Here is a 25867-nt window from a genome sequence, read left to right as displayed (position 1 = left end):
CATGAAGTGCAATGGAATTATCATCAACAGAGCTTTTTAACCATGTTTCAGAGCACACTAACATGTTGGGATTTGTATCCTGGACCCAAATGTCCAACATGTCCATCTTGGAGATAATACTTCATTTGTACATTAATTTCCATTAGCCAAAGCCTCCTTTTTAAAGTCTGCTGGAGAGTGTACAGTTGGAGACTAGCAGATCTAACAGTACTAATGGGGAGAAATAGCTCAACAAGATTACTGATTTTAGCAGCACTAGAACTGAGAGAATTTCTAACAGACAGTACATGGGACTGAGTAGTAATAATGGGAATTATCTAGGGGCTTGGGCTGTCAGAGAGTCACTGGGTTAGCGACTGTGCAATGTTTGAAGAGAGCCGCTGTGCTCCTCGGCCGTTTGTGTGTGCGTGTGTGTGTGTGTGTGAGTGTAGGCAGATTGGGATCAGGGAAAGGGGATCCAAGGAGTTTCTTTAATCTGGGAACGATTTTTAATTAGAGCGACTGAGGTAAGCAAAGCTGTAGCAACACACACACACACACACACACACCTGAGTAACACAAAGAGAGGCCTGTTCGCGGCAGACTCCCAGGGATATACAATTAGAATGAGCAGGACGTTGGGACATTCCAGTTCTAATCAAGGTTCTGTGGTGGCTGGAATGCAGCCATATTAGGTGTTCCATCTAATGCTGAACACATCACATTTCCCTGTTCTGTTGTCTATTATTTTACTCAGGGCTATGAGCTGGGGTAAGCATTAAGTCACCCGATCCTTCCGGAAACAGATATGCCTTTTAACTGACAGGTACACAAAGATACACTACATGGCCAAAAGCTTGTCAAACATCTCATTCTAAAATCATGGGCATTAATATGGAGTTGGTCCCCCTTTTTCTGCAACAACAGCCTCCACTCTTCTGGGAAAGCTTTCCACTAGATGGTAGTGCTGCGGAGGCTTGCTTCCATTCAGCCACAAGAGCATTAGTGAGGTTGGACACTGATGTTGGGCGATTAGGCCTGGCTCGCAGTCGGCGTTCCAATTCATCCCAAAGGTGTTCGATGGGGTTGAAGTACTTCCACACCGATCTCGACAAAACATTTCTGTATGGACCTCGCTTTGTGCACGGGGGCATTATCATGCTGAAACAGGAAAGGGCCTTTGCCACACAGATGTAAGCACAGAATTGTCTAGAATGTCATTGTATCCTGTAGCATTAAAGATTTCCCTTCACTAGAGTTAAAGGGCCTATCCAAGAACGCAGGTAGCGTTCTCCTGGCATCTGCCAAACCCAGGTTCTTCAGTCGGACTGCCAGATGGTGAAGCGTGATTCAGATAACTTGTTTCAACTGCTCCAGAGTCCAATGACGGCGAGCTTTACACCACTCCAGCCGATGCTTGGCATTGCACATGGTGATCGTAGGTTTGTGTGCTGTTGCTTCCAGAGGCAGTTTGGAACTCAGCAGTCAGTGTTGCAACTGAGGACAGGCAATTTTTATGCGTTACGCACTTCAGCACTCGATCATCCCGTTCTGTGAGCTTGTGTGGCTTACCACTTTGCGGCTGAGTCGTTCTTGTTCCGAGACGTTTCCACTTCACAGTACTTGACCGGGGCAGCTCTATGTTGGTGCCATGTTGAAAGTCACTGAGCTCTTCAGTACATGCCATTCTACTGCCAATGTTTGTCTATGGAGATTGCATGGCGGTGTGCTCGATTTTATACACCTGTCAGCAATGGGTATGGCTTAAATAGCCAAATCCACTAATTTGAAGGGGTGTCCACATACTTTTGTATTTATATAGTGTATGTCAGCTCTTTTCATGACTTTGTAATCTGCATCGTTTAGTACGCTCCCTACCCTGAATGTGATGTTGCTACTGTAAATGTCAGAGTCCCCCAGAGGAGGAACAGTGAGCGCCAGGAATGCACTCTATCAGCCCTGGGGACAGACCTGCACACCACACAGTACTCTTTCCCCAGAGTATAGATGAAGTGCAGTCCATAGTAGCCCGGGATAAGGACTGCTCTTTCTCTTGCTCACTCTCTCTCCTATCTCTCTCTCTCTCTCTCTCTCTCTCTCTCTCCCTCTCTCCAGAGTATAGATGGTGAGGTGTCCATCGTAGCCCAGAATAAGGATTGTTATCAGAGTGGGATCGTCTGTATGAAGATGCTGGTCATCCATGTTGGATTCACCAAGATTTACTTCAACGACAACTCAGGCCAGCCTGTGCGCATCACACACATACAATACACGCACACCAACCTTTCCCTTCTCACTCTAAAACCTGAAAGTCCACGAGCGCTCCCTGGTGGGCAGCACTAACCCTCATTTAGGACTAGCTAGAAACTCTTACTGATCTGATAGCCGCTATAACAAACATATTATTTGAGTTTATGTGTTTGGTATGTGTGACACTCCTGATGTGTTCTAACCAAGGTCTGGTCCGGTGTGTGTGTGTGTGTTTGTGTGTGTGTGTGTGTGTGTGTGTGTGTGTGTGTGTGTGTGTGTGTGTGTGTGTGTGTGTGTGTGTGTGTGTGTGTGTGTGTGTGCGTGCCTGCGTGCGTGCGTGTGTGTGTGTGATCTCTTCTCTTCATCCAGAGCCCCTCCAGTGTGGTAGGTAAGGGGTCAGAGTTTGAGCTGTGGTCAGCAGGCTACTACACAGCCATCCACTTCCCCAAACAGGACCTGACCGTTCTCTGGGACCGCAAGACAACCGTGCACATCAGAGCTGGACCACAGTGGAAGGTCAGGATACTTTTACCGCCCACACTCTCTCTCTCTCTCTCTCACCAGAACTGAGTTGGAACACTCACACACACACCCACCCCCACCCCTATTCCGTCTTTTTCTTTCTCGCATCTCCCTCTTTCTCCCCCTGTCTGTCTCTAGGGTCTCCTGAGTGGTCTGTGTGGGAACTTTGACAGTGTGACGGTGAATGACATGACCACGTCCAGTCACATGGAGGTCAGCAATGCTCAGGGCTTTGGAGACAGCTGGGCTCTGGGACAGGTACACACACACACACAAAGTGGAATTTTAAACTCCGAACCATCTGCTCTAACTCCCACTTAGAACGATAACAACTGAGCTAAACAGATTTACAGCGATTTTTTTGATTTCTTTCTAATGATAAAAATGATGCCTAGAGTAATGAATACCAGCTGGCTAAAAGGGTTAACATTTCCATTTCATGTTCTTGGTATCTAGTTGGGAAAGTGAAAAAGGTCTAATTCCCCGCCCCTACCCTAATCCCCCCCCCCCCGCTTCCACCCTTCAACCCAGTCTCCTGCGTCTCTAGGGCCTACCTGTGATATTTAAGAGAAATCAGACACCCACCCACTCACTCTGTGCGTGTGTGTGTGTGTGTGTGTGTGTGTGTGTGTGTGTGTGTGTGTGTGTGTGTGTGTGTGTGTGTGTGCGTGCGTGCGTGTGTGTGTCTGCGTGCGTGTGTCAGTGTGAGAGTGACTATGTGGTGAAGAGAGCGTGTGAAGGAGACCTGGGTAGACAGCCGTACGCCAAGAGAGAGTGTGCACTACTCTACAGTGACATCTTTATCCCCTGTCACAACGTGGTGAGTACACACACACCCACACTGGGGAGTGGGTTATGGGAACGATTCTTATCTGCTCTCAGTAAACATGCTCTACTCTCAGGAGATATACACTAATGGACACACACATACAGGGTTCAGGTTAAATGTAGGCGGCAGGTAGCCTACAGTCTTAGAAAAAAGGGTTCCAAAAGGGTTCTTCGGCTGTCCACATAGGAGAACTCTTTTTGGTTCCAGGGTTCTAGGGATTCTACCTGGAACCAAATGGGTTCTACCTGCAGCCAAAAAAGGTTCTTCAAAGGGTTTTCCTATGGGGACAGCCAAAAACCCTTTAAGGTTCTAGATAGCACCTTTTTTCTAAGTGTAGCCGTTAGAGCATTAGGCCAGTAACCAAAAGGTTGCTGGTTGGAATCTCTGAACCGACAAGGTGAAAACTCTGTTGATGTGCCCTTGAGCAAGGCACTTAACCCTAATTGCTCCAGTGTCACCAAGATAATGGCAAACCCTGGCCATGGCCCCACTCTCCAAGGGTGTCTCAGGGGGAGTTGGGATATGCAAAAAAACAAATATAAGCACCCACCAAATTATTATTAAATGTGTGCGGGAGGTGGATATTGGAGGTTGTGTGCTCTTATTCTCTAAGCGGCCAACAGATGGTGCTGAATGACACCATCTGCTTACAAATTGAATAATAAAACAATAACAAGAGTGACCCTTATTAAGCTGACAGTTTTAGTAAGATAATGCACCGTAATTGCTGGACTATTAAGCGCACCTGAATATAAACCGCACCCACTGAATTATTAAAAAATATGTATTTTATACATAAATAAGCCGCACATGTCTATAAGCCGCAGGTGCCTACCGGTACATTGAAACAAATGAACTTTACACAGCCTTTAAACGAAACATGGCTTGTAACAAAAATAAATAGGCTTTAACGAAACACGGCTTGTAACGAAAATTAAACAGTAGCCTACCGAGAAAGTCAATGGTCACTATCTTCCTCCTCCTGTGCACTGAAACCACTGAAGTCATCTCCTTCGGTGTCGGAGTTGAATAGCCTCAGAATTGCTTCATCCGATGTTGGATCGCTGCCCTCTTCAACACGCAGCAGTCCAGCCTTTCGAAACCCGTTGAGGATAGTGGATTTTTCACAATGCTCCACGCTGTCAGCAGCTCTATTTCCTTTTCCAACAGCCAGATCGATCGCCTTCAACTTGAAAGCTGCATCATATGCATTTCTCCGTGTCTTTGCCATGATGAGGGTGACAAAATGACTACCGTAATCAGAATGATGGAAAGTTTGAGCGCGCTCGAATTACGTCACATTATGTGACGGTGCTCAGTTTTTTGGCGGCATGAATCTTGTAAATTAGCCGCGTCATTGTATAAACCGCGAGGTTCAACGCGTGGGAAAAAAGTAGCGGCTTATACTCTGGAAATTACAGTATGTGAATGTTTATTTAAAAAAATATTATTGTTTATTGGGTGTAATTTGTTGTCATGACAAAGACTGCACACATGCACATGCATACCATGCATCTCTAATGTCTAATCTGTGTAGGGCCATAAGCAAACAAGAAAATGCACATGCAGAGGCAACGCTACCATTGCCGGTGATTTTAATGCAGGGAACCTGGAATCTGTTCAACCTAATTTTAACCAGAATGTTACCTGTGCAACTAGAGGCGACAAAACTCTAGATCACCTTTACTCCACACACAGAAATGCATACAAGGCTTTCCCTTGCCCTCCCTGGCAAATCTGACCATAACTCTATCCTCCTTATTCCTGCTTACAAGCCAAAACTCAAACATGAAGTACAAGAGACAGGCTTAATACGGAAGTGGCCCAATGAAGCAGATGCTAAGCTACATCACTGTTTCACTAGCAAAGACTGGAATATGTTCCAGGATTCATCCAATAACATTGAGGAGTTTACCACATCAGGCACCGGCTTCATTAGTATGTGGATCGACGACGACGTCCCCACATTGACTGTACATACAGTACATAGCCCAACCAGAAGCCATGGATTACAGGCAACATCCTTACTGAGATAAAGGCTAGAACTGTTGCTTTCAAGGAGCAGGACACTAATACGGACACTTATAAGAAATCCTGCTATGACCTCTGACGACCCATCAAACAGGCAAAGCATCAATACAGGACTAATATTGAATCCTACTAGGCCAGCTCCGACAATTGTTGGATGTGGCAGGACTTGCAAACAATCACAGATTACCAATGGAAACCCAACTGCAAGCAGCTCAGTGACTTAAGCCTACCAGATGACCTAAATGCCTTCTATGCTCATTTTGAGACAAGCAAACACTGAACCAAGCATGAGAGCACCAGCTGTTCCGGACAACTGTGATCTCGCTCTCCGTAGCCAATGTGAATAAGAACTTTAACCCTTTGACACGTACAAACACACAGGTGTGATCATTCTACAGTGGTCCCTGCAGCATACGCTCAAACCAGTGATTAGAACACTTGATTAGAACATCTAGCATTTGAGCTGGCCATACCGTTTTTTCACATACATTTTTTCTCAAACACAGTCTTTATAACTGTCATGTTCTGACCATAGTTCTGTTATTTTATCATTGTTTTAGTATGGTCAGGGCGTGAGTTGGTTTATTTTTGGTGAGTGGGTCAGTCTATGTTTGTTTTTCAATGTTGGTTTTTGAGTTCGGCCTAGTATGGTTCTCAATCAGAGGCAGCTGTCAATTGTTGTTCCTGATTGAGAATCATACTTAGGTAGCCTGGGTTTCAGTTTTGGGTTGTGGGTGTTTGTCTTCCATGTCAGTGTTTGTCGCCACACAGGACTGTTTCGTTCATTTCACGCTTATTGTTTTTTATTTCGTAGTGTTCAGTTTATTTTTTTAAATAAACATTATGGACACTTACCACGCTGCGTTTTGGTCCTCTGATCCTTCTCGCTTCTCCTCCTCAGAAGAGGAGGACGAGATCCCTTACAGTAACACCCACCCACCAAGGACCAAGTAGCGTGGTAACGGGCAGCAGCAGCAGCGGCTAAAAACACAGGACTCTTGGACATGGGAGGAGATTCTGGACGGCAAGGGACCATGGGCACAGCCAGCGGAATATCGCCACCCCAAAGCAGAGCTGGAGGCAGCGAAAGCATCCTCCGGTATGAGGAGGCAGCACGGCAGCGTGGCTAGAAGCCCGAGAGGCAGCCCCAAAAATGTCTCGGGGGAGACACACGGGGAGTGTGGCGAAGTCAGGTAGGAGACCTGCGCCAACTTCCCGTGCTTACCAGAGAGAGAAAGGGACCAGGCAGGCACCGTGTTATGCGGTGGAGCGCACGGTGTCCCCGGTGCGCAGGCATAGCCCGGTGCGGTACATTGCAGCACCTCGTATCAGCCAGGCTAGAGTGGGCATCAAGCCAGGTTCCATGAAGCCGGCTCAGCGCATCTGGTCACCAGTGCGTCTCCTCGGGCCGGTGTACATGGCACCAGCCTTACGCATGGTGTCCCCGGTTCGCCAGCACAGCCCAGTGCGGGCTATTCCACCTCGCCGCACTGGCCTGGCTACGGGGAGCATTCAACCAGGTAAGGTTAGGAAGGCTCGGTGCTCAAGAGCTCCAGTGCGCCTTCACGGTCCGGTCTGTCCGGTGCCACCTCCACGTACCTGCCCTCCGGTGGCAGCCCCCCGCACCATGCTGTCTCTCTGTCTTCTCCCTACAGGTGCTCCCGCCTGTCCAGTGCTGCCAGAGCCTTCCTCCTCTCCAGTGCTGCCAGAGTCTCCCGTCTGTCCTGAGCTGCCAGAGCCACCAGTCTGTCCTGAGTTGCCAGAGCCGCCAGTCTGTCCTGAGCTGCCAGAGCCGTCAGTCTGTCCTGAGCCGTCAGTCAGCCAGGAGCTGCCAGAGCCGTCAGTCAGCCAGGAGCTGCCAGAGCCGTCAGTCAGCCAGGAGCTGCCAGAGCCGTCAGTCAGCCAGGAGCTGCCAGAGCCGTCATTCAGCCAGGAGCTGCCAGAGGCGTTAGTTAGCCAGGACCTGCCAGAGCCATCAGTCAGCCAGGACCTGCCAGAGCCGTCAGTCAGCCAGGACCTGCCAGAGCCGTCAGTCAGCCAGGACCTGCCAGAGCCGTCAGTCAGCCAGGAACTGCCAGAGCTGCCTGTCATGCCGGCGATGCCAGAATCACCCTTCACTCCAGCGCTGCCGGAGTCTCCCGCCTGTCCGGCGCTGCTGGAGGGTCCCGCCTGTCCGGCGCTGCCGGAATCTCCCGTCCATTCGGGACCCGTGGCGTGGGTCCCCAGTCCAAGGTCGGCGGCGAGGGTCGCCGCTCTAAACAGGCCACGGAGGCGGGCTAAGAGGTGCAAAAAAACTATGGTGAAGTGAGTTCCACGTCCTGCTCCAGAGCCGCCACTGCGGACAGACGCCCACCCAGACCCTCCCCTATAGGTTCAGGTTTTGCGGCCGGAGTCCGCACCTTTGGGGGGGGGGGGGTACTGTCACATTCTGACCATAGTTCTGACCATAGTTCTGTTATTTTATCTTTGTTTTAGTATGGTCAGGGCGTGAGTTGGGTGGGCAGTCTGTTTGTTTTTTTATGTTGGTTTTTGAGTTCGGCCTAGTATGGTTCTGAATCAGAGGCAGCTGTCAATTGTTGTCCCTGATTGAGAATCATACTTAGGTAGCCTGGGTTTCAGTTTTGGGTTGTGGGTGTTTGTCTTCCGTGTCAGTGTTTGTCGCCACACGGGACTATTTCGTAGTGTTCAGTTTATGTTTTAAAATAAACATTATGGACACTTACCACTCTACGTTTTGGTCCTCTGATCCTTCTCACTTCTCCTCAGAAGAGGAGGACGAGATCCCTTACAATAACGCTATGTCCTCAATGTGAGCAGTTTATTTTTGGATGCAATGTGCACAGAAGTAGCAACAGTGTAACACAATTCTCATCCATATCAGAGAAATGTAGGCTACGTTAGTCCTAGTGCTAACTGAATAAAGAGGGAGCTAACGCAAACTGTCATATTTAGCTAACTCTCAGCTGATCGAAACCATAATATGAATTAGCTAATAGCAGTTACTATTTACAATTAATCAAATCACGGGTGAGCTCACCAGTGATTGAAGTAATTGAGTAAAACACTTTCTAAAATGCTAATGTAATCCGGCTGTGGGCAGAGTTTGTGCGCACCGCCATGTTTGTTTTTCTGTGTCAACCAAAGATAAGAAGCGATGACAAGATGAGTTGGGTCTGTTTGCGGTATGCATTTCAAAGGCGAAAGGGGCTGTGTCATCTACCATCATTTACTTCCCATCATTCTCTTCCTGAAGTTGACTCGAAAGACGAGTGAACCATCCCTTCACCTCATTTTCTATAATATCTTTGGTTTGACAGATATTTACATGACAACCAGAATGTATTGAATGATGTCAACAAACATTGCTCCATACATAGCTGGCAAATAGCTTAGCATTAGCTCATCATACTCAGTACAGCCTTCAAAAAATAATTTTACACACATCATACGTGTCCATTAAAATCTATGCAAGAATCAGAATGCATGATTTGTCACCATTACTTGAAAACATATGAATTAAACAACAAATAAAGAAATGATTACCACACAAACCATTTTCTGATAGTGATTTATGGATACAAGTGGCTCTTGCCGGTGTAATGATACTGATCGCCACAGGTAGTTTGTTTTATGTTTCCACTGTTGTGGCTAGATGGAGTAGCTAGGCCTTCAACAGCTCCATCTGGTCGTTGTGTCAGGGGCAATAGTAGCTAATTATAGCCTACGTTAATTCACCTAACCTGCTGTGTTAGTTCTCCTAACCTGCTATATAAACAAACCATCTGTGGAGACAAATCATCAGTATCAACACACCGGCAGCCAATCACATCTCCCCTGACACTCACTTGGAGCCAATTAGTTTAGTTGTTTATGTATGCAGATAGTGGGCTAAGCTGTAGCATTAGCAATGTCTTTCAAAATGAGACAACTCACAAATGAGGAAATTCTGGAGATATTTATAAATTCTGACAATGATTCTGAGTATGACAGTGAGGAATCAGATTCTGACAGTGACACTGAGGAGCTGCCCCCAGCCTTGTGGCCATTGATAACTCCGAATCTGAGGAACCCTTTCCAACTGACAAAGTCCCTGGTCCCTCTGAAGATGCTGGTGGTGATGGAGGCAGACCAACAGTGGGTGAAGTACGAAGGGTCTGCGGTAGCTGGAAGGCCGCCATCCATTTCACCCCGTTTGGCTCTGCTGTTTGCTTTGACGAGTTCCAGTCTGGAGTGCAAAGTCCCTTGCCATCTCCCTCTGAGGCAGAGTGCTTCAAGCTATTTCTGAAAGAGGAAGTGATGGAGATATAGTGGAGGAGACCAATCGCTATGCCTTGGACCTACAGGAGAAGAGAGACACAGGGAACCTGATGGGAGAGAGAAAGATCAAACCAGACTGTGTGCTTGACTATAATCGCAAAATGGGGGCAGTGGAAATGGCGGACATGATGAACAGCTTTGTGGCATGCGCTAGGAAAACCACCAATTGGTATATATTTTTCCATCTGATCGGTACTGCTGTCCTCAATGGCTAACAAACTAAATGATTACTGAACAAGGTGTTTTGTAATTGGACATACAGTTCACATACAAATCAAATATAGTTCCATTATGCAATTAAATGGACAATATCTCACCCACCTCCCCACTCCCTCATCCTCCCTACTCCATCTCCAAACAACCTGTTGCGAGCATACAAAAGCTGTCCTCAAACTTCGGCAAGAAAGATGTCCGGTTCAAGTTATGATTTTGGCATGTTATGTTTAATACTGTGTGTGTGGTTTCTGAAAGTACAGAATGAAGAGGAATTATTGGTAATTATAATAAATTATCAGGATATAGCAATAGATCCTTATTACAATGAAGTAACTTAATAACTGAAGAGCTCCACAAGGGCTCCAATAGGGAGCAGGGTAAGGCAGAGCTATGCAGGCAAAATGAATACACAGGCCAATGCAATGATCATGATAAGGCCAGGGCAGCTTTAAACGTTTAAAACTTCTTTGACTCCATTAGCGTTAGCATTGCTTTACATAACTAATAGAAAAGGTAACTAAACTCAGCAAAAAAAGAAACGTCCTCTCACTGTCAACTACGTTTATTTTCAGCAAACTTAATGTGTAAATATTTGTATGAACATAACAAGATTCAACAACTGAGACATAAACTGAACAAGTTCCACAGACATGTGACTAACAGAAATTGAATAATGTGTCCCTGAACAAAGGGGGGGGGGGGAGCAAAATCAAAAGTAACAGTCTGTATCTAGTGTGGCCATCAGCTGCATTAATTTAAAAAAAAAATGTTTACCTTTATTTTACTTGGCAAGTCAGTTAAGAACAAATTCTTATTTTCAATGACGGCCTATTAAGTACTGCAGTGCATCTCCTCCTAATGGACTGCACCAGATTTTGCTGTGAGATGTCACCCCACTCTTCCACCAAGGCACCTGCAGGTTCCCGGACATTTCTGGGGGGAATGGCCCAAGCCCTCATCCTCCGATCCAACAGGTCCCAGACATGCTCAATGGGATTGAGATCCGGGCTCTTCGCTGGCCATGGCAGAACACTGACATTCCTGTCTTGCAGGAAATCACGCACAGTACGAGCAGTATGGCTGGTGGCATTGTCCTGCTGGAGGGTCATGTCAGGATGAGCCTGTATGAAGGGTACCACATGAGGGAGGAAGATGTGTTCCCTGTAGCGCACAGCGTTGATATTGCCTGCAATGAAAACATGCTCAGTCCGATGATGCTGTGACACACCGCCCCAGACCATGACGGACCCTCCACTTCCAAATCGATCCCTCTCCAGAGTACAGGCCTCGGTGTAACGGTCATTCCTTCAACGATAAACACGAATCCGACCATCACTCCTGGTGAGACAAACCTGTGACTCGTCAGTGAAGAGCACTTTTTGCCAGTCCTGTCTGGTCCAGTGACGGTGGGTTTGTGCCCATAGGCGATGTTGTTGCCGGTGATGTCTGGTAAGGACCTGCCTTACAACAGGCCTACAAGCCCTCCAGTCCAGCCTCTCTCAGCCTACTGCAGATAGTCTGAGCACTGATGGAGGGATTGTTCCTGGTGTAACTTGGCAGATGTTGTTGCCATTCTGTACCTGTCCCGCAGGTGTGATGTTCGGATGTACCGATCCTGTGCAGGTATTGTTACACGTGGTCTGACATGGTGAGGACGATCCGCTCTCCGTCCTGTCTCCCTGTAGCACTGTCTTAGGCGTCTCACAGTACGGACATTGCAATTTATTGCCCTGGCCATATCTGCAGTTCTCATGGCTCCTTGCAGCATGCCTGCGGCACGTTCACGCAGATGAGCAGGGACCCTGGGCATCTTTCTTTTGGTGTTTTTCAGAGTCAGCAGAAAGGCCTCTTTAGTGTCCTACGTTTTCATATCTGTGACCTTAATTGTCTACCGTCTGTCAGCTGTTAGTGTTTTAACGACCATTCCAGAGGTGCATGTTCATTAATTGTTGGGAAAGCATGGGAAACAGTGTTTAAACCATTTACAATGAAGATCTGTGAAGTTATTTGGATTTTTATGAAATATCTTTGAAAGACAGGATCCTGAATAAGGGATGTTTCTTTTTTTCTTAGTTTACATAAGCACAATTCTCCTATGACACCATAACGTTTATGAAATCAGTACCTCAAGGGTGCACGGTAAAGGCATACACACAGAATACATTATACTCCATACATAAATAAGGTGTGCTACAGTAGAAATTACATAACACAATACACAGAAACTGTATTATGATAAGGTAATAACGAATGTACTTTGATAAGAATGCACATAATAATTATTAGTAAGGAAAACAACGATAAAGGCAATGCGGGCGCCAGCCGGATAATGCACCAGGGGGAAAAAGTTTGGGCAGGTTATGTTCTGACTGGAGATGCACATATATCTGTATATGACCTGAGAAAACTTTAGGGGAGTGCTTGGGCTCTCATGTAATAGAAAAATGTATCCGGCTCATCTAGCTAATCCTCGCCTTAGATTAGCATAGCATGCCTCAAATGTAAATTGTCTGACACTGTGAAATGGGCTACTTCTATATGAATTAATAAGGAGGCGGAACGCACATAATTTCAAACCTTTTGAAAATCATGTAGAATGTACAACTTGAAACATATCCTATAATTAGCAGGGAGTGAGCCTTGATTTGAGGGCAGCAAGAGTTAACTGTCCTGTTGCGTAACAATTACATTTTGGAACTAATTCTGGCATCACACACATAAGACAACTCATGCTAGGGGGACCGAGATATTTTGAACTCACGTGAAAAGGTTAAACAAGTTGACATTCACATGGCCCCGCATCCGGGGCCAGACGTACTCAGAGCTTCCACTGACCAGCTGGCAAGTGCCTTCACTGACATTTTCAAACGTTCCCTGACCCAGTCTGTACTACCTATAGTACATGTTTCAAGCAGACCCTGTGCCCAAGAACACCAAGTTAACCTGTGTAAATGACTATCGCCCTGTAGCACTCACATCTGTATACTCTTTGAAAAAGGGTTCCAAAAGGGTTCTTTGGCTGTCCCCATAGGAGAACCCTTTTTTGGTTCCAGGTAGAACCTTTTGGGGTTCCATGTAGAACCTTCTGTGACCCACAGTGTTTGTCATTATACCCTGATGATGACAGCTTGTCTGTTGAAACGTTGGTTATTAGGTTATTCAATTATTGCATCTGAGCTCCTAGAGTGTGCGGCTGTCCTTTTCTTTTCTAAGTGTTCTACTCCACTAGCCAGCACTTCGCCTAAACAGGTATGCGTTTTTTTCGCATCCACCCAAAATGGTTCTACCTGGAACAAAAAAGTGTTCTTCAAAGGGTTCTCCTGTGGGGACTACTGAAGAACCCTTTTAGGAACCCTTTTAGTTTTTTTTTAGGAGTATAGCCATGAAATGCTTTGAAAGCCTGGTCATGTTTTACATCAACATCATCATTACAGACCCTCTCGACCCACTCCAATTTGCATACCACCCAACAGTTCCACTGATGACACAATCTCAATTGCACTCCACACTGCCCTCTCCCACCTGGACAAGAGGAACACCTATGTGAGAATGTTGTTCATTGACTACAGCTCAGTGTTCAACACCATAGTGCCCTCCAAGCTCATTACTATGCTCAGCATGGCGTGTGTTCATGGATGCCAAGGGAAGCCAGGCTTCCCCCCAAAAATGACCAAGAAAAAAACATACAAATAATTTAGCTTTTGTTTCATAAATTTCCTTTAATTCGCAAGAGGTTAAATGTCTCACCGGAGAAAGCATCCAATTGAAAGAAACACCACCCCTCTGTCTGTATATGTAGCCCATCTATGGTGTCTGGTCAAAAAGCGTATGACATTGTTGCCGCCCGTAGCTTTGAATGCAAGGGAAGCCAGCGAGCATTTGGTGTCCCTTGATAAAAACATAAAATAATAGCCTATCAGCATTGAGCTAAACTGAGTAATCTCAGCTGTGAATGGTCCTGGCTCACCAAAGAAAAGTCTCACTGGATTGGTTTCAGATCAATCACATCAGAAGATAAACGTCATTGACAGAAAACTTGAATTGTTGCATATTTAAAACCGTCCCTTTCCTTATTAGGCATGGATGGAGATAGGGATTTGGACTTGTGGTTTTACTTTATTCTCCGTACTGGCCAAGTACTATAATTGGGATTCTGATCCAAGGGATTCTGATCCAATACAGTGCATTCGGGAAGTATTCAGACCACATTTTCCACATTTTGTTACGTTACAACCTTATTCTAAAATTAACAAAAACAAATTTTCCTCATCAATCTACACACAATACCCCATAATGACAAAGTGAAAACAGGTTTTGGAAATGTTTACAAATTTATAAAACGTTTAAATCCGAAATACCTTATTTACATAAGTTTTCAGACCCTTCACTGAGACTCGAAATTGAGCTCATGCACATCCTGTTTCCATTGATCATCCTTAAGATGTTTCAACAACTTGTTTGGAGTCCACCTGTGGTAAATTCAATTGATTGAACATGATTTGGAAAGGCACACACCTGTCTATATAAGGTCGCACAGTTGACAGTGCATGTCAGAGCAAAAACCAAGCCATGAGTTTGAAGGAATTGTACGTAGAGCTCTGAGACAAGATTGTGTCAAGGCACAGATCTGGGGTACCAAAACATTTCTGCAGCATTGATGGTCCACAAGAACACAGTGGTTTCCATCATTCTTAAATGGAAGAATTGTGGACCCACCAAGACTCTTCCAAGAGCAAGCTGCCCGGCCAAACTGAGCAATCGGGGGAGAAGGGCCTTGGTCAGGGAGGTGACCAAGAACCTGATGGTCTCCTGACAGAGCTCCAGAGTTCCTCTGGAGAGACCTGAAAATAGATGTGCAGCGACGATCCCCATCCAACCTGACAGAGCATGAGAGGATCTGTAGAGAAGAATGGGAGAAACACCCCAAATACAAGTGTGCCAAGCATGTAGCATCATACCCAAGAAGACTTGAGGCTGTAATCGCGGCCAAAGGTGCTTCAACAAAATACTGATTAAAGTGTCTGAATACTTGTGTAAATATGTACATTTGCAAACATTGCTAAAAACCTGTTTTTGCTTTGTCCTTATGGGGTATTGTGTGTAGATTGATGACGGGGAAACCCCCCATTTAATACATTTTAGAACAAAGCTTTAACGTAACAAAATGTGGAAAAAGTCAAGAGGTCTGAATACTTTCTGAATGCACTGTAATGTAGGCTAATGTTAACTAGCTGGCCTGGCGCATCGTTGCCCGTGAAAGGAAGTTAGGGAAGCGAGCAAGCATTTTATCCAGGTAGCCAAGGACCATAAAAACTAAAAGCATGTATGACAGAGTCATACACCGTTTAGGCAACATGAAATAGGAGAATGGCATTGGCGTTTCTCTACAAGTAAGGTGAGTTAACATGTTTTTTCTACTTGCACGTACCCACACACACATACACACACACACACACACACACAAATCAGTACCATAGACAGCCACACCATATTTAGCTTACGTTGATTGGACTAAATCGTTTTTGGTACATTTTAGTTGTCACTATATTAGATGTTGAAATGGTGCTGGAATAGTGGAGGCAACGCCTGTTTTCTTTGCGACTTGTGGTAACTCTCCATGGTTCTAAATCAATAGTTGTTTAGTTGTCCGAAAATGTGGGAAACATTAATTTGCTTGACCATGCTGTAGGTCATGTAAGGGTTTGTGACCTGCAATATGTTTTGTGGACTTGTGGTTGATGTGGTTGAATTTATTCTGACACTGTGTCTTTTTGTCTCAGCTGTAGACCTATAAATCACGGTGTCAAGAAATATGAACTAACAGGTTATAGAACAAACAATGCAATTATCACAACACATAGGTTGTAATATGGCTTTTTTTCCTGGCATTCCTTCCCCGTTGATTTTACCCACTCACCACTACTGAAGCTCATGTCCCTAGGACTGAACACCTCCCTCTGAAATTGGATCCTGGACTTCCTGACAGGCCACCCCCATATGGTGAGGGTAGGCAACAACACATCTGCCATGCTGACCTTCAATATGGGGGCTTTCGGGGGTGTGTGTGTTTGTCCCGTACTGTACTCCCTGTTCAACCATGATTGCATCTCAACCTACGACTCCAAAACCATCAAAAGTTTTGCTGATGATACGATGATGGTAGGCCTGATCACCAACGACAATGAGACAGCCTATAGGGAGGAGGTCAGTGACAACCTCAACGGCAGCAAGACGAAGCTGATCGTGGGCTACAGAAAACGGAGGGCCGAGCATGCCCACATCAATGGGTCGAGAGCTTCAAGCTCTTCGCTGTTCACGTCACTAAAGAATTGATATGGTCCACACACACCAACACAGTTGTGAAGAAAGCACAAGATGGCCTCTTACCCCTCAGGAGGCTGAAAAGATTTGGCATGGGCCCAGAGCTATACCATCGAGAGCATCTTGACCGGCTGCTTCACTTCTTCATATGGTAAGTGCTTGGCATCTGACCACAAGGTGCTACAGAGGGCAGTGCATATGGCCTAGTACATTACTGGGGTCGAGCACCCTGCCATCCTGGACCTCTATACCAGGTGGTGTCAGAGGAAGGCCCTAAAAACTGTCAATGACTCCAGCCACCCATAGACTGTTCTCTCTGCTACCGCATGGCAAGTGGTACCAATGCACTAAGTCTGGAACCAACAGGACCTTGAACAGCTTCTACCCCCAAGCCATAAGTATACTAAAAGGTTAACAAAATAGCTACCCAGACCATCTCCATTGACCCTTTATGAACTAACTTGACTCATCACATATGCTGCTGCAACTGTTCATTATCTATCCTGTTGCCTAGTCACTTTACCGCTACCTATGTGTACATATCTACCTCAATTACATTGTTCCCCTGCACATAAACTCAGGACTGGTACCCCGTGTATATAACGTTCCTCATTGTGTATTTCTTCCTCGTGTTATTATTTTTCTATTATTTTTCTATTTTGTCTCTGCATAGTTGAGAAGAGCCCATAAGTAAGCATTTCACTGTTAGTCTACACCTGTTTACGAAGCATGCGACAAATAAAATGTGATTTGATCCCTGTGTTCCAGAGTTTAACCCACATCTCATTGTTCTGATGTCCCATCACTCCTATTCACTCCCCTTCAACACACACAAACATGTCACTCATTCCTACCTACATTATTCACACACACTCCTAACCCACATCTAACCCCAATGACCTGTCTCCCACTCTAAACCCTCACTCACCCCCCAGGTAGATATGACCTGTGTGTGTGTGTTTTCATGTGTGTGTGTTTTTGTGTGTGTGTAGGTGGATGTATCATGGTTCTATAGGAACTGCTTGACAGACACGTGTAACTGTAACCGAGGCGGAGACTGTGAGTGTCTGTGTACGTCCATTGCTGCCTATGCACACACCTGCTGTCAAAACGGTGTCACTGTGGTCTGGAGAAACCCCTCTGTCTGCCGTGAGTACAGACACATATACACACGCACTGTGTGTCTGTTCCTCTGACTTTCTCTCTGTCTGTCAGCATAGGTGCTGGGTCAGTCAATGCTCCTACACGCCCGCATGCACACACACACACATGCCAGTACACAAAACTATAGAGTACCCCCTCTGACCCTAAAATATTTATATCTGTTATCAAATGACCACAGATACACGTGCACACACACACACACAATACCATGGTCTCTCTATCCCTGCTTGATCTACACAGTATGTCTTGGCTATGAATGGCTACAGTACTATCACATACTGTACATATGTGATGTTGTATGTTTCTAAATGTTTGTACTTGTTTTTTCTTTCAGCCTATGATTGTGAATACTACAACCAAGGTCTGTTTGAACGCTAACCAAAATGACTCACAAAGGAACACCATTCAATCACACAAAAATACAAATACACATATACAAACTGAGATACCTAATATTGTCACTCAACATAATATCCTCCACCCCTATCTCTCTCTCTCTCTCTCTCTCTCTCTCTCTCTCCCTCTATAGAGTTAGGTGAAGGACCGTTTTCGGTGGTCAGTGCTGTTTATAACGCTACAGTCTTCGGTGTGAACAGAACCAGTGGGTCAGTGTTTCCTCTAGTTAGGGAGTTCGTAGGCGGGCTGCCTCCCCCTGGGCTACTCTTCAACTTCATGATCACAGCAGGACTACAGAAGGACCGCACATCACGTGAGTCTCACACACACCTACACAGACAAAACACACACAAACTCAACTCACATGAGCTTCACCCATATGTTAAACTCTGTATTACAGGTCTCCCGGTGGTCTCTCTGGAGTCAGCAGAGCGTCCTAACTACTTCCTGGTTGTGTCTGAGCGTACTGGGCTGCGGTTGGAGCAGTGGACCCGAGGGGAGGAGTTTGGCCACAGGGCTTCCTTCCTGCAGCACCAGGGGGTGTTCCTGCCTGGCCACACCTCTTTTGAGCTGATTGGCCAGCCAGGAGTGTTCCTGACTCTGACACGCACATCTGCACGAGCTCAGAAATATGACAACTCTGACAACTTCAAGACCAGCAGCTCCTTTACCCTGGAAGGTTAGATAGAAATACAAATTTATAATACGCAGCACACACACAGTTTATTTTACTGTAGTTCTTATGTGTATGTTCACAATGTGTATGTTTGTATTACAGAGAGCAGTTTTGTGATCCCGTACCGCATGATGTGTGAGTGGCGCTACCATGCATGTGCCAGTCCGTGTGTCCGTACATGCAGCGACCCCGCTGCCACACGCTGCCACTTCCTGCCCCCGTAAGAACACGCCTAACACACAGTTAGAAATGCACACTTACAAACACACACTTACAACATGGTTATACACTGTAAGGGCATGATTAATACGCGCTTTGAACATTGGTCCATGTCTATATGTGTGTCTGGCAGGGTGGAGGGCTGTTTCCCTCGCTGCCCCAAAAACATGGTTCTTGATGAGGTCACCAGGAGATGTGTCTACACAGAGGACTGTGAGTAGAGTGTGCATCACACCAGGATCGGTAAAGTTACATCGTTTTTAGAGTAATGTATGTCTATGTGTCTTTCCTCAGGTGTGTCCCTACCTCCCACTCCTACACCCTACGCCTTCGTAAACCGAACGACCACCATCCCAACTACTACTACTGTTAGGTCTACTAGTACTATTACTACATCTAGGACCACTACTAGTAGTACCAGAACTACAACCAGTGCTGCCTCTACAACTGTTACTGCCACCAGAGCCCCCACTACGCCCAGTACACCCCACCTAACTGAGAGTTTCACTCCCACCCTCACCCCTCCTCACTCCCCCTCTCGTCTTCCCCCTTCTCTGCCCGCACCCTCCACCCCCACTGTGACTGAGGACACCCCTTTACCTGCAGTCTCTCCCTCCATCTCCCCCTCTCCCTCCCCCACCATTACTAGCAGCACCACTGGGGTCACAACCCCGACCTTGACCCCTGCAGTGGTCACTAGAGTAACTATGGAAATGCCATCCCCTACTTCCCCCAGCCTGGTAGTGACCGAATCCACCACTCCTCTTCTCTCTCCTGATTCTCCCTCTCGCTCTCCCCCTCCTGCTACCCCTCCCCAGCCTTCCAGCTCCCCCTCAGCTCCCCCTATCTCCTCCCCCACTTCCTTTTCCCTTGCTCCCCCTCTCTCCTCCTCCACCGCCACCACCACAGAAACACACCGTCCTGTTGCTACGCCCATGGAGACTACCTCTATATTCCCAGTCATTTATGACACCTCCGTTACCATGTTGACATCACCCCCCGAGACGACGGAGTCCATAACAACGGAAACAGCCACTAGCCCAGACTCCTCTCATACACCTGAGGCAGTCAGCATGCCGACAGTGCTGTCCCCCTTCCTCCTGCCCACCACCCCCTGCACAGTAAGAGCCTATCAGTGAGACAGTTTGCATGGACATGATAAGAGGGCCAAGCATGCAGCCCTGGAGAACTCCCTTTGCCAGTATCTGAATTTTTGATCTCTCTGATCTCCCTCTCTCTCGTTTCTCTCTGTTCTCTCCAGCCCCCATATTCCTACCGTGTTGATGAATGTGCAGAGCTGATCTGTTTTAATGGGGAGCTGCTCCTACATAACTCCTCCCTCCACTGTCGGTACAACACCACTCCTCCTCGCTGCTCTCTGCTGGGCATGGCTGTCCTCACCAACACCGACCCCTGCTGCCCGCTCTGGCAGTGCCCCTGTAAGAACACACACTACTGTACATACACACACATACACTACATACATACCAACACACACACATTTTACAAACATACTGTGCTTGTGTGTGTTTGCCTATCCGTGCATGTGTGTGTATGTGTTAGGTCGCTGCTCTGTGATGTCAGACCTGCGTGTGATAACGTTTGACGGTAACAACGTGGCGCTGTATGATAACGGCTCCTACATCCTGGTCTACCTGCCCACAGAGAACATCATAGGAACAGTGAACAAATGCCCTACCAGCCAGGTACACACACACACACACAAGCTAAAACACACACACAAACGCTCTCTGTTTTAAATACACTCACTATTACAAACTGTCATAGGATGCTATAAGCACCTGATTCTGATTGGTTTACTTTTTCTTATTTCATATTTAGAGCGTCAACTCCATCAGACGACCTGTGAGTTTCCTTTTAACATCTAATCATGATCATTATCATAGTAATTGTATGGTCATTATTACACTGTGTTACTTGGACATCTTTCTCTCAGAGCCCTAGTGGTGGAACGTCAGGTCTGTGCTTCAAGAACTTGAACATCACCACTCCCTCCTACAGGATCATCATCAACCGTCTTGACCGCAAGGTGACCATCACTGACCGCAAGCGACTGACCACTGAACCATTACTCGATCGTATACACTGTAGAACACAGCTCATGCTATATCTGTGCGTGTGGGTATACAGGTGTCAGTGAACCACATCAAGGCGCGGCTGCCTTTCTCCCGCCAGGCTCTGTCAGTAGAGGACACAGGCAGTATGTACCTGATCACCACTCCTGGAGGAGTCAACATACAGTGGTACCACAGCACTGGCATCATGGTGCTGCAATACACCGCCCCCTCCAACACATCTGCTCCTACTAGAGGCCTCTGTGGTAAGACATCCATGAGCTAGATTTGGCATTTACTCTTAACGCTTCCATACTTCATTGTCAGATCAGGGATGTGGGTTTGTTTTGAAGATGTCCACTAGCATGATTTAATGAACCTGGAGAAGAGAGAACGTTTCTCTCAGACCTTGCCCTATTTATGGCCTATTTCTTCAGGGTGTGCACGTGTGGGCGTGCATTTGTTCATCCGTGCATGTGATGAATATAAGTGTATCTGTAACAGTTTTGTAAATAAAGTATCAAGTTGTTTTTAAATTGTGATCGAGAGTTGCGCCTCTTCCTTCTCAATGCTCATACTATTATTTGGTTGCACCTTGTCTCATCTTGGTTAAGCACCTTTTAATCCCTGCTGGTGTGTCTCCCAGGGTGTTGTGACGGGAACCCGGCTGATGACCTGAAGCTGCCTAACGGTACGGTGGTGAGGGAGGTGGCAGACCTGGGTCTGTTCCTGCAGGCCTGGAGGGTCCACACCTCAGAGGACACGGAACACACACGACGCATCGGAGACAACTGTACCACTGGAGACTGCTCCACCTGTCTCTCCATGCTCAGACAGAGACCTTTCACTCCCTGCCACAGCAAGGTGTCTCCAGAGCAGTTCTGTGATGTGATGTGGGCAGGGGACCTCCACTATAAGGCCCACCAGTGTGACTTCCTGGCAGCCTACGTAGCTGTCTGCTACACTTACCAAGTCTGCATCAACTGGAGACGACACAACTTCTGCCGTAAGGACCTCGTACACACACGCACCAATACACACTAATACACACACACATCAGGTCTGTATTAGCTGGTGACGTCACAACAACAGCGGTGTGTCTGTGTGTTTGCGTGTCTGTGCATGCTTGTGCGTACGTGTGTCTGTGTGTTTGCGTGTCTGTGCATGCTTGTGCGTATGTGTGTGTGTGTGTTTGCGTGTCTGTGCATGCTTATGCGTACGTGTGTGTGTGTGTGTTTGCGTGTCTGTGCATGCTTGTCTGTGTGTGTAGCGTTGAGGTGTCCTTCAGGTAGGGAGTACCAGGCGTGTGTGTCGACCTGTACCACCCGGACTTGTCAGAACAGAGAGTTCTATGAGGAGACCACCTGCTCCCACATCAGAGAGGAGTGTGTGTGTCGCTCTGGAACCATCCTGCACCGTGCAGACTCCACTTACTGCGTCACAGAGGAGCAGTGTGGTGAGTATGTCAGCTCTATGTCAGCTGTATGTCAGCTCTATGTCAGCTGTATATCATCTCTATGTCAGTGTACGTCTTCTCTCGTATGTCAGCTCTATGAGCTTGTGCTCTGTATGACTCTTGTTATGGTTCTGCTTCTGTGTTTTTTAGAGTGTACTGATACATGTGGCTATGTGTGTGTTTGTAGTGTGTACGGATAACGAGGGGTCTCCGCGGGCCCCTGGGGAGGTGTGGAACGGGTCATTGCGTGGCTGCTGTTTGTTCCGCTGCCTGGAGAACGGTTCTGTGGTGGCAGTAGAACCTGACTGCAGCTTTAGTCCCACTCCACTATGTGAGAGGGAGGGAGAGTACGTACTGGATGTCCTGGAAGAGGGGGCCTGCTGTCCCAAGAAGATCTGTGGTGAGGACACACACACACACATGCATGCTTAGACACCTACATATACCATCGACTCTCTCTCTCTCTCTCTCTCAATTCAATTCAAGAGGCTTTATTGGCATGGGAAACATGTTTACATTGCCAAAGCAAGTGAAATGGATTAACAAAAGTTAAATAAACAATAAAAAGTTAACAGTATTACACTCACACAGGTTCCCAAAGAATAAAGACATCATATTATGATCTATATACAGTGTTATTATGTTTATATACAGTGTTGTAACGTTGCGCAAAAAGCTCAAATAAATACACTTAAATAGAGGTTGTATTTACAATGGCGTTTGTTCTTCACTGGTTGCCCTTTTCTTGTGGCAACATGTCACAAATCTTGCTACTGTGATTGCACACTGTGGTATTTCACCCAATAGATATGGGAGTTTATCAAAATTGAATTTGTTTTCAAATTCTCGGTGGGTCTGTGTAATCTGAGTGAAATATGTCTCTAATATGGTTATACATTTGGCAGGAGGTTAGGAAGTGCAGCACAGTTTCCACCTCAATTTGTGGGCATTGTGCACATAGCCTGTCTTCTCTTGGGAGCCTGGTCTGCCTATGATGACCTTTCTCAATAGCAAGGCTATGCTCACTGAGTCTGTACATAGTCATTTAACATTACATTTACATTTAAGTCATTTGGCAGACGCTCTTATCCAGAGCGACTTACAAATTGGAGAGCGACTTACAAAGCTTTACTTCATTTTGGGTCAGTCACAATGGTCAGGTATTCTGCCGCTGTGTACTCTCTGTTTAGGGCCAAATAGCATTCTAGTTTGCTCTGTTTTTTTGTTAATTCTTTCCATTGTGTCAAGTAATTATTTTTTTGTTTTCTCATGATTTTGTTGGGTCTAAATGTGTTGCTGTCCTGGGGCTCTGTGGGGTCTGTTTGTGAACAGAGCCCCAGGACCAGCTTGCTGAGCGGACTCTTCTCCAGGTGTATTTCTCTGTAGGTGATGGTTTTGTTATGGAAGGTTTGGCAATTGCTTCCTTTTAGGTGGTTGTAGAATTTAACAGCTCTTTTCTGGATTTTGATCATTAGCGGGTATCGGCTTAATTCTGCTCTGCATGCATTATTTGGTGTTTTACGTTGTACATGGAGGATATTTTTGGTATTTGTCCCATGTTGTGAATTCTTGGTTGGTGAGTGGACCCCAGAACCATAAGGGGCAATGGTTTCCACAACTGATTCAAGTATTTTTAGACAGATCCTAATTGGTATGTCAAATGTTATGTTCCTTTTGATGGCATAGAAGGCTCTTCTTTTTTATTTGAACCTTTATTTAACCAGGCAAGTCGGTTAAGAATAAATTATTATTTACAATGAAGGCCAACACCGGCCAAACCCGGACGATACTGGCCAATTGTGCGCCGCCCTATGGGACTCCCAATCACGGCCAGTTGTGATACAGCCTGGATTCAAACCAGGGTGTCTGTAGTGACGCCTCTAGCGCTGAGATGCAGTGCCTTAGACCACTGCGCCACTCGGGAGCCCCTTGCCTTGTCTCTTAGATCATTCACAGCTTTGTGGAAGTTACCTGCGGTGCTGATGTTTAGGCAGAGGTATGTATAGTTTTTTGTGTGCTCTCGGGAAACTGTGTCAAGATGGAATTTGTATTTGTGGTCCTGACAACTTAACCTTTTTTGGAACACCATTATTTTTGTCTTACTGAGATTTACTGTCAGGCCCAGGTCTGACAGAATCTATGCATAAGTTCTAGGTGCTGCTGTAGGCCCTTCTTGGTTGGGGACAGAAGCACCAGATCATCAGCAAACAGTAGACATTTTACTTCAGATTCTAGTAGGGTGAGGCAGGGTACTGTAGACTGTTCTAGTGCCCTCGCCAATTTGTTGATATGTATGTTGAAGAGGGTGGGGCTTAAGCTGCATCTCTCTCTCTCTCTCTCTCAGAGTGTAATCTGACCATCTGTGAGAGTGAGGCTCCGCCCTGTGAAAATGGGAACCGGCTGGTGATTGGTTACAGTGCCTTGTCCTGCTGCCCAGAGTACCGTTGTGGTAGGTACTGAACCAAAAGATAATAGCTTTAATCATTCACTGGTATTGTTAGGTGTGGTTTAATAACTGAGTCCTGTGATTGGTCTGTCTCAGAGTGCGACCCCCATGCCTGTCCACCCGTCACCGCCCCTGACTGCAGAGAAGATCAGTTCCTCGTGGAGGTCCGTGAGGACAACTCCTGCTGTTACTCCTTCCTGTGTGGTAAGGTCAGACCTTCTACTGCTTCCTGGGTCGACCGTCTCCGTCCAACATTACTGTAGCTGAACTTTGGGTAGATGTTGAAAAAAGTAGAGGACCGACGATCGGCCAAAAACAGTCAGTGACCAACGGTGTGTGTGTCTTCTCTCTGCAGTGTGTGAGTCATGTATCGAGCCCGTCCCGGCCTGTTCCGATGGCGAGATATTAGCTGTGAATCTAAACACCACTAACAGCTGCTGCCCTCAATACCACTGTGGTAACACACACACACATTATACTCTACACACTATACAAGCTGTATAGACAACACACATTCATGTACACACACACACACACAGGGTTGATGTTTACAGCAGTGTTCTCCTGTGTGCAGTGTGTGATGTGAACCTGTGTCCTGAGTCGTCTCTGACCTGCTCTCCTGGCCTGTCATTGGTCCAAACCACCCACCCTGGACAATGCTGCCCCGACCACCTTTGTGGTACACACAAACACACATTTTTGCACACGCAATAGTTGCACACACACATCTAAATGCACACACATACCATCATGCCAGAACTGTGTCTTTGAATAATGTCCAAACAGAGCATGGTTCTAGGCCTCCAGTTCTGTAGTAAACAAAGTCTCTCTTCTTCTCTCAGAATGCCAGTGTGAGGACAGCTCTCTCCCAGTCTGTCAGGTGGTGAGTCAGTCAACTTCAGGAATATTCCTGTTTGTGTGTGCAATGTTCATGCGTGCATGTGTGTGTTTGTGTGTGTCATAGTAACGT

At 46.4% G+C, this 25867-nt stretch overlaps 1 protein-coding gene across 1 annotated transcript in view; it reads left to right on the top strand.

The window, feature by feature from the left end:
• Nucleotides 1–25867, top strand: part of LOC135524993 (otogelin-like protein) — a 64428-nt gene that overhangs the window by 33241 nt on the left and 5320 nt on the right. The window contains exons 25-49 of the mRNA XM_064952790.1: nt 2095–2226; nt 2599–2745; nt 2890–3009; nt 3455–3571; nt 17458–17614; nt 17964–17990; nt 18159–18338; nt 18426–18704; nt 18804–18921; nt 19054–19133; nt 19215–19498; nt 19739–20041; nt 20182–20359; nt 20484–20626; nt 20763–20786; nt 20878–20970; nt 21072–21261; nt 21642–22001; nt 22266–22451; nt 22639–22851; nt 24796–24900; nt 24994–25101; nt 25253–25354; nt 25472–25576; nt 25740–25780. Of these exons, the coding sequence (XP_064808862.1) occupies nt 2095–2226; nt 2599–2745; nt 2890–3009; nt 3455–3571; nt 17458–17614; nt 17964–17990; nt 18159–18338; nt 18426–18704; nt 18804–18921; nt 19054–19133; nt 19215–19498; nt 19739–20041; nt 20182–20359; nt 20484–20626; nt 20763–20786; nt 20878–20970; nt 21072–21261; nt 21642–22001; nt 22266–22451; nt 22639–22851; nt 24796–24900; nt 24994–25101; nt 25253–25354; nt 25472–25576; nt 25740–25780 (3792 nt within the window). The remainder of the gene's footprint in view (nt 1–2094; nt 2227–2598; nt 2746–2889; nt 3010–3454; nt 3572–17457; nt 17615–17963; nt 17991–18158; nt 18339–18425; nt 18705–18803; nt 18922–19053; nt 19134–19214; nt 19499–19738; nt 20042–20181; nt 20360–20483; nt 20627–20762; nt 20787–20877; nt 20971–21071; nt 21262–21641; nt 22002–22265; nt 22452–22638; nt 22852–24795; nt 24901–24993; nt 25102–25252; nt 25355–25471; nt 25577–25739; nt 25781–25867) is intronic.

This window comes from Oncorhynchus masou, chromosome 31 (assembly GCF_036934945.1).
Source record: "Oncorhynchus masou masou isolate Uvic2021 chromosome 31, UVic_Omas_1.1, whole genome shotgun sequence".
In the NCBI taxonomy this organism is placed as follows: Eukaryota; Metazoa; Chordata; class Actinopteri; order Salmoniformes; family Salmonidae; genus Oncorhynchus; species Oncorhynchus masou.
Note: the sequence above shows the minus strand (reverse complement) of the source record. Positions and strands in the feature narration are given on the sequence as shown.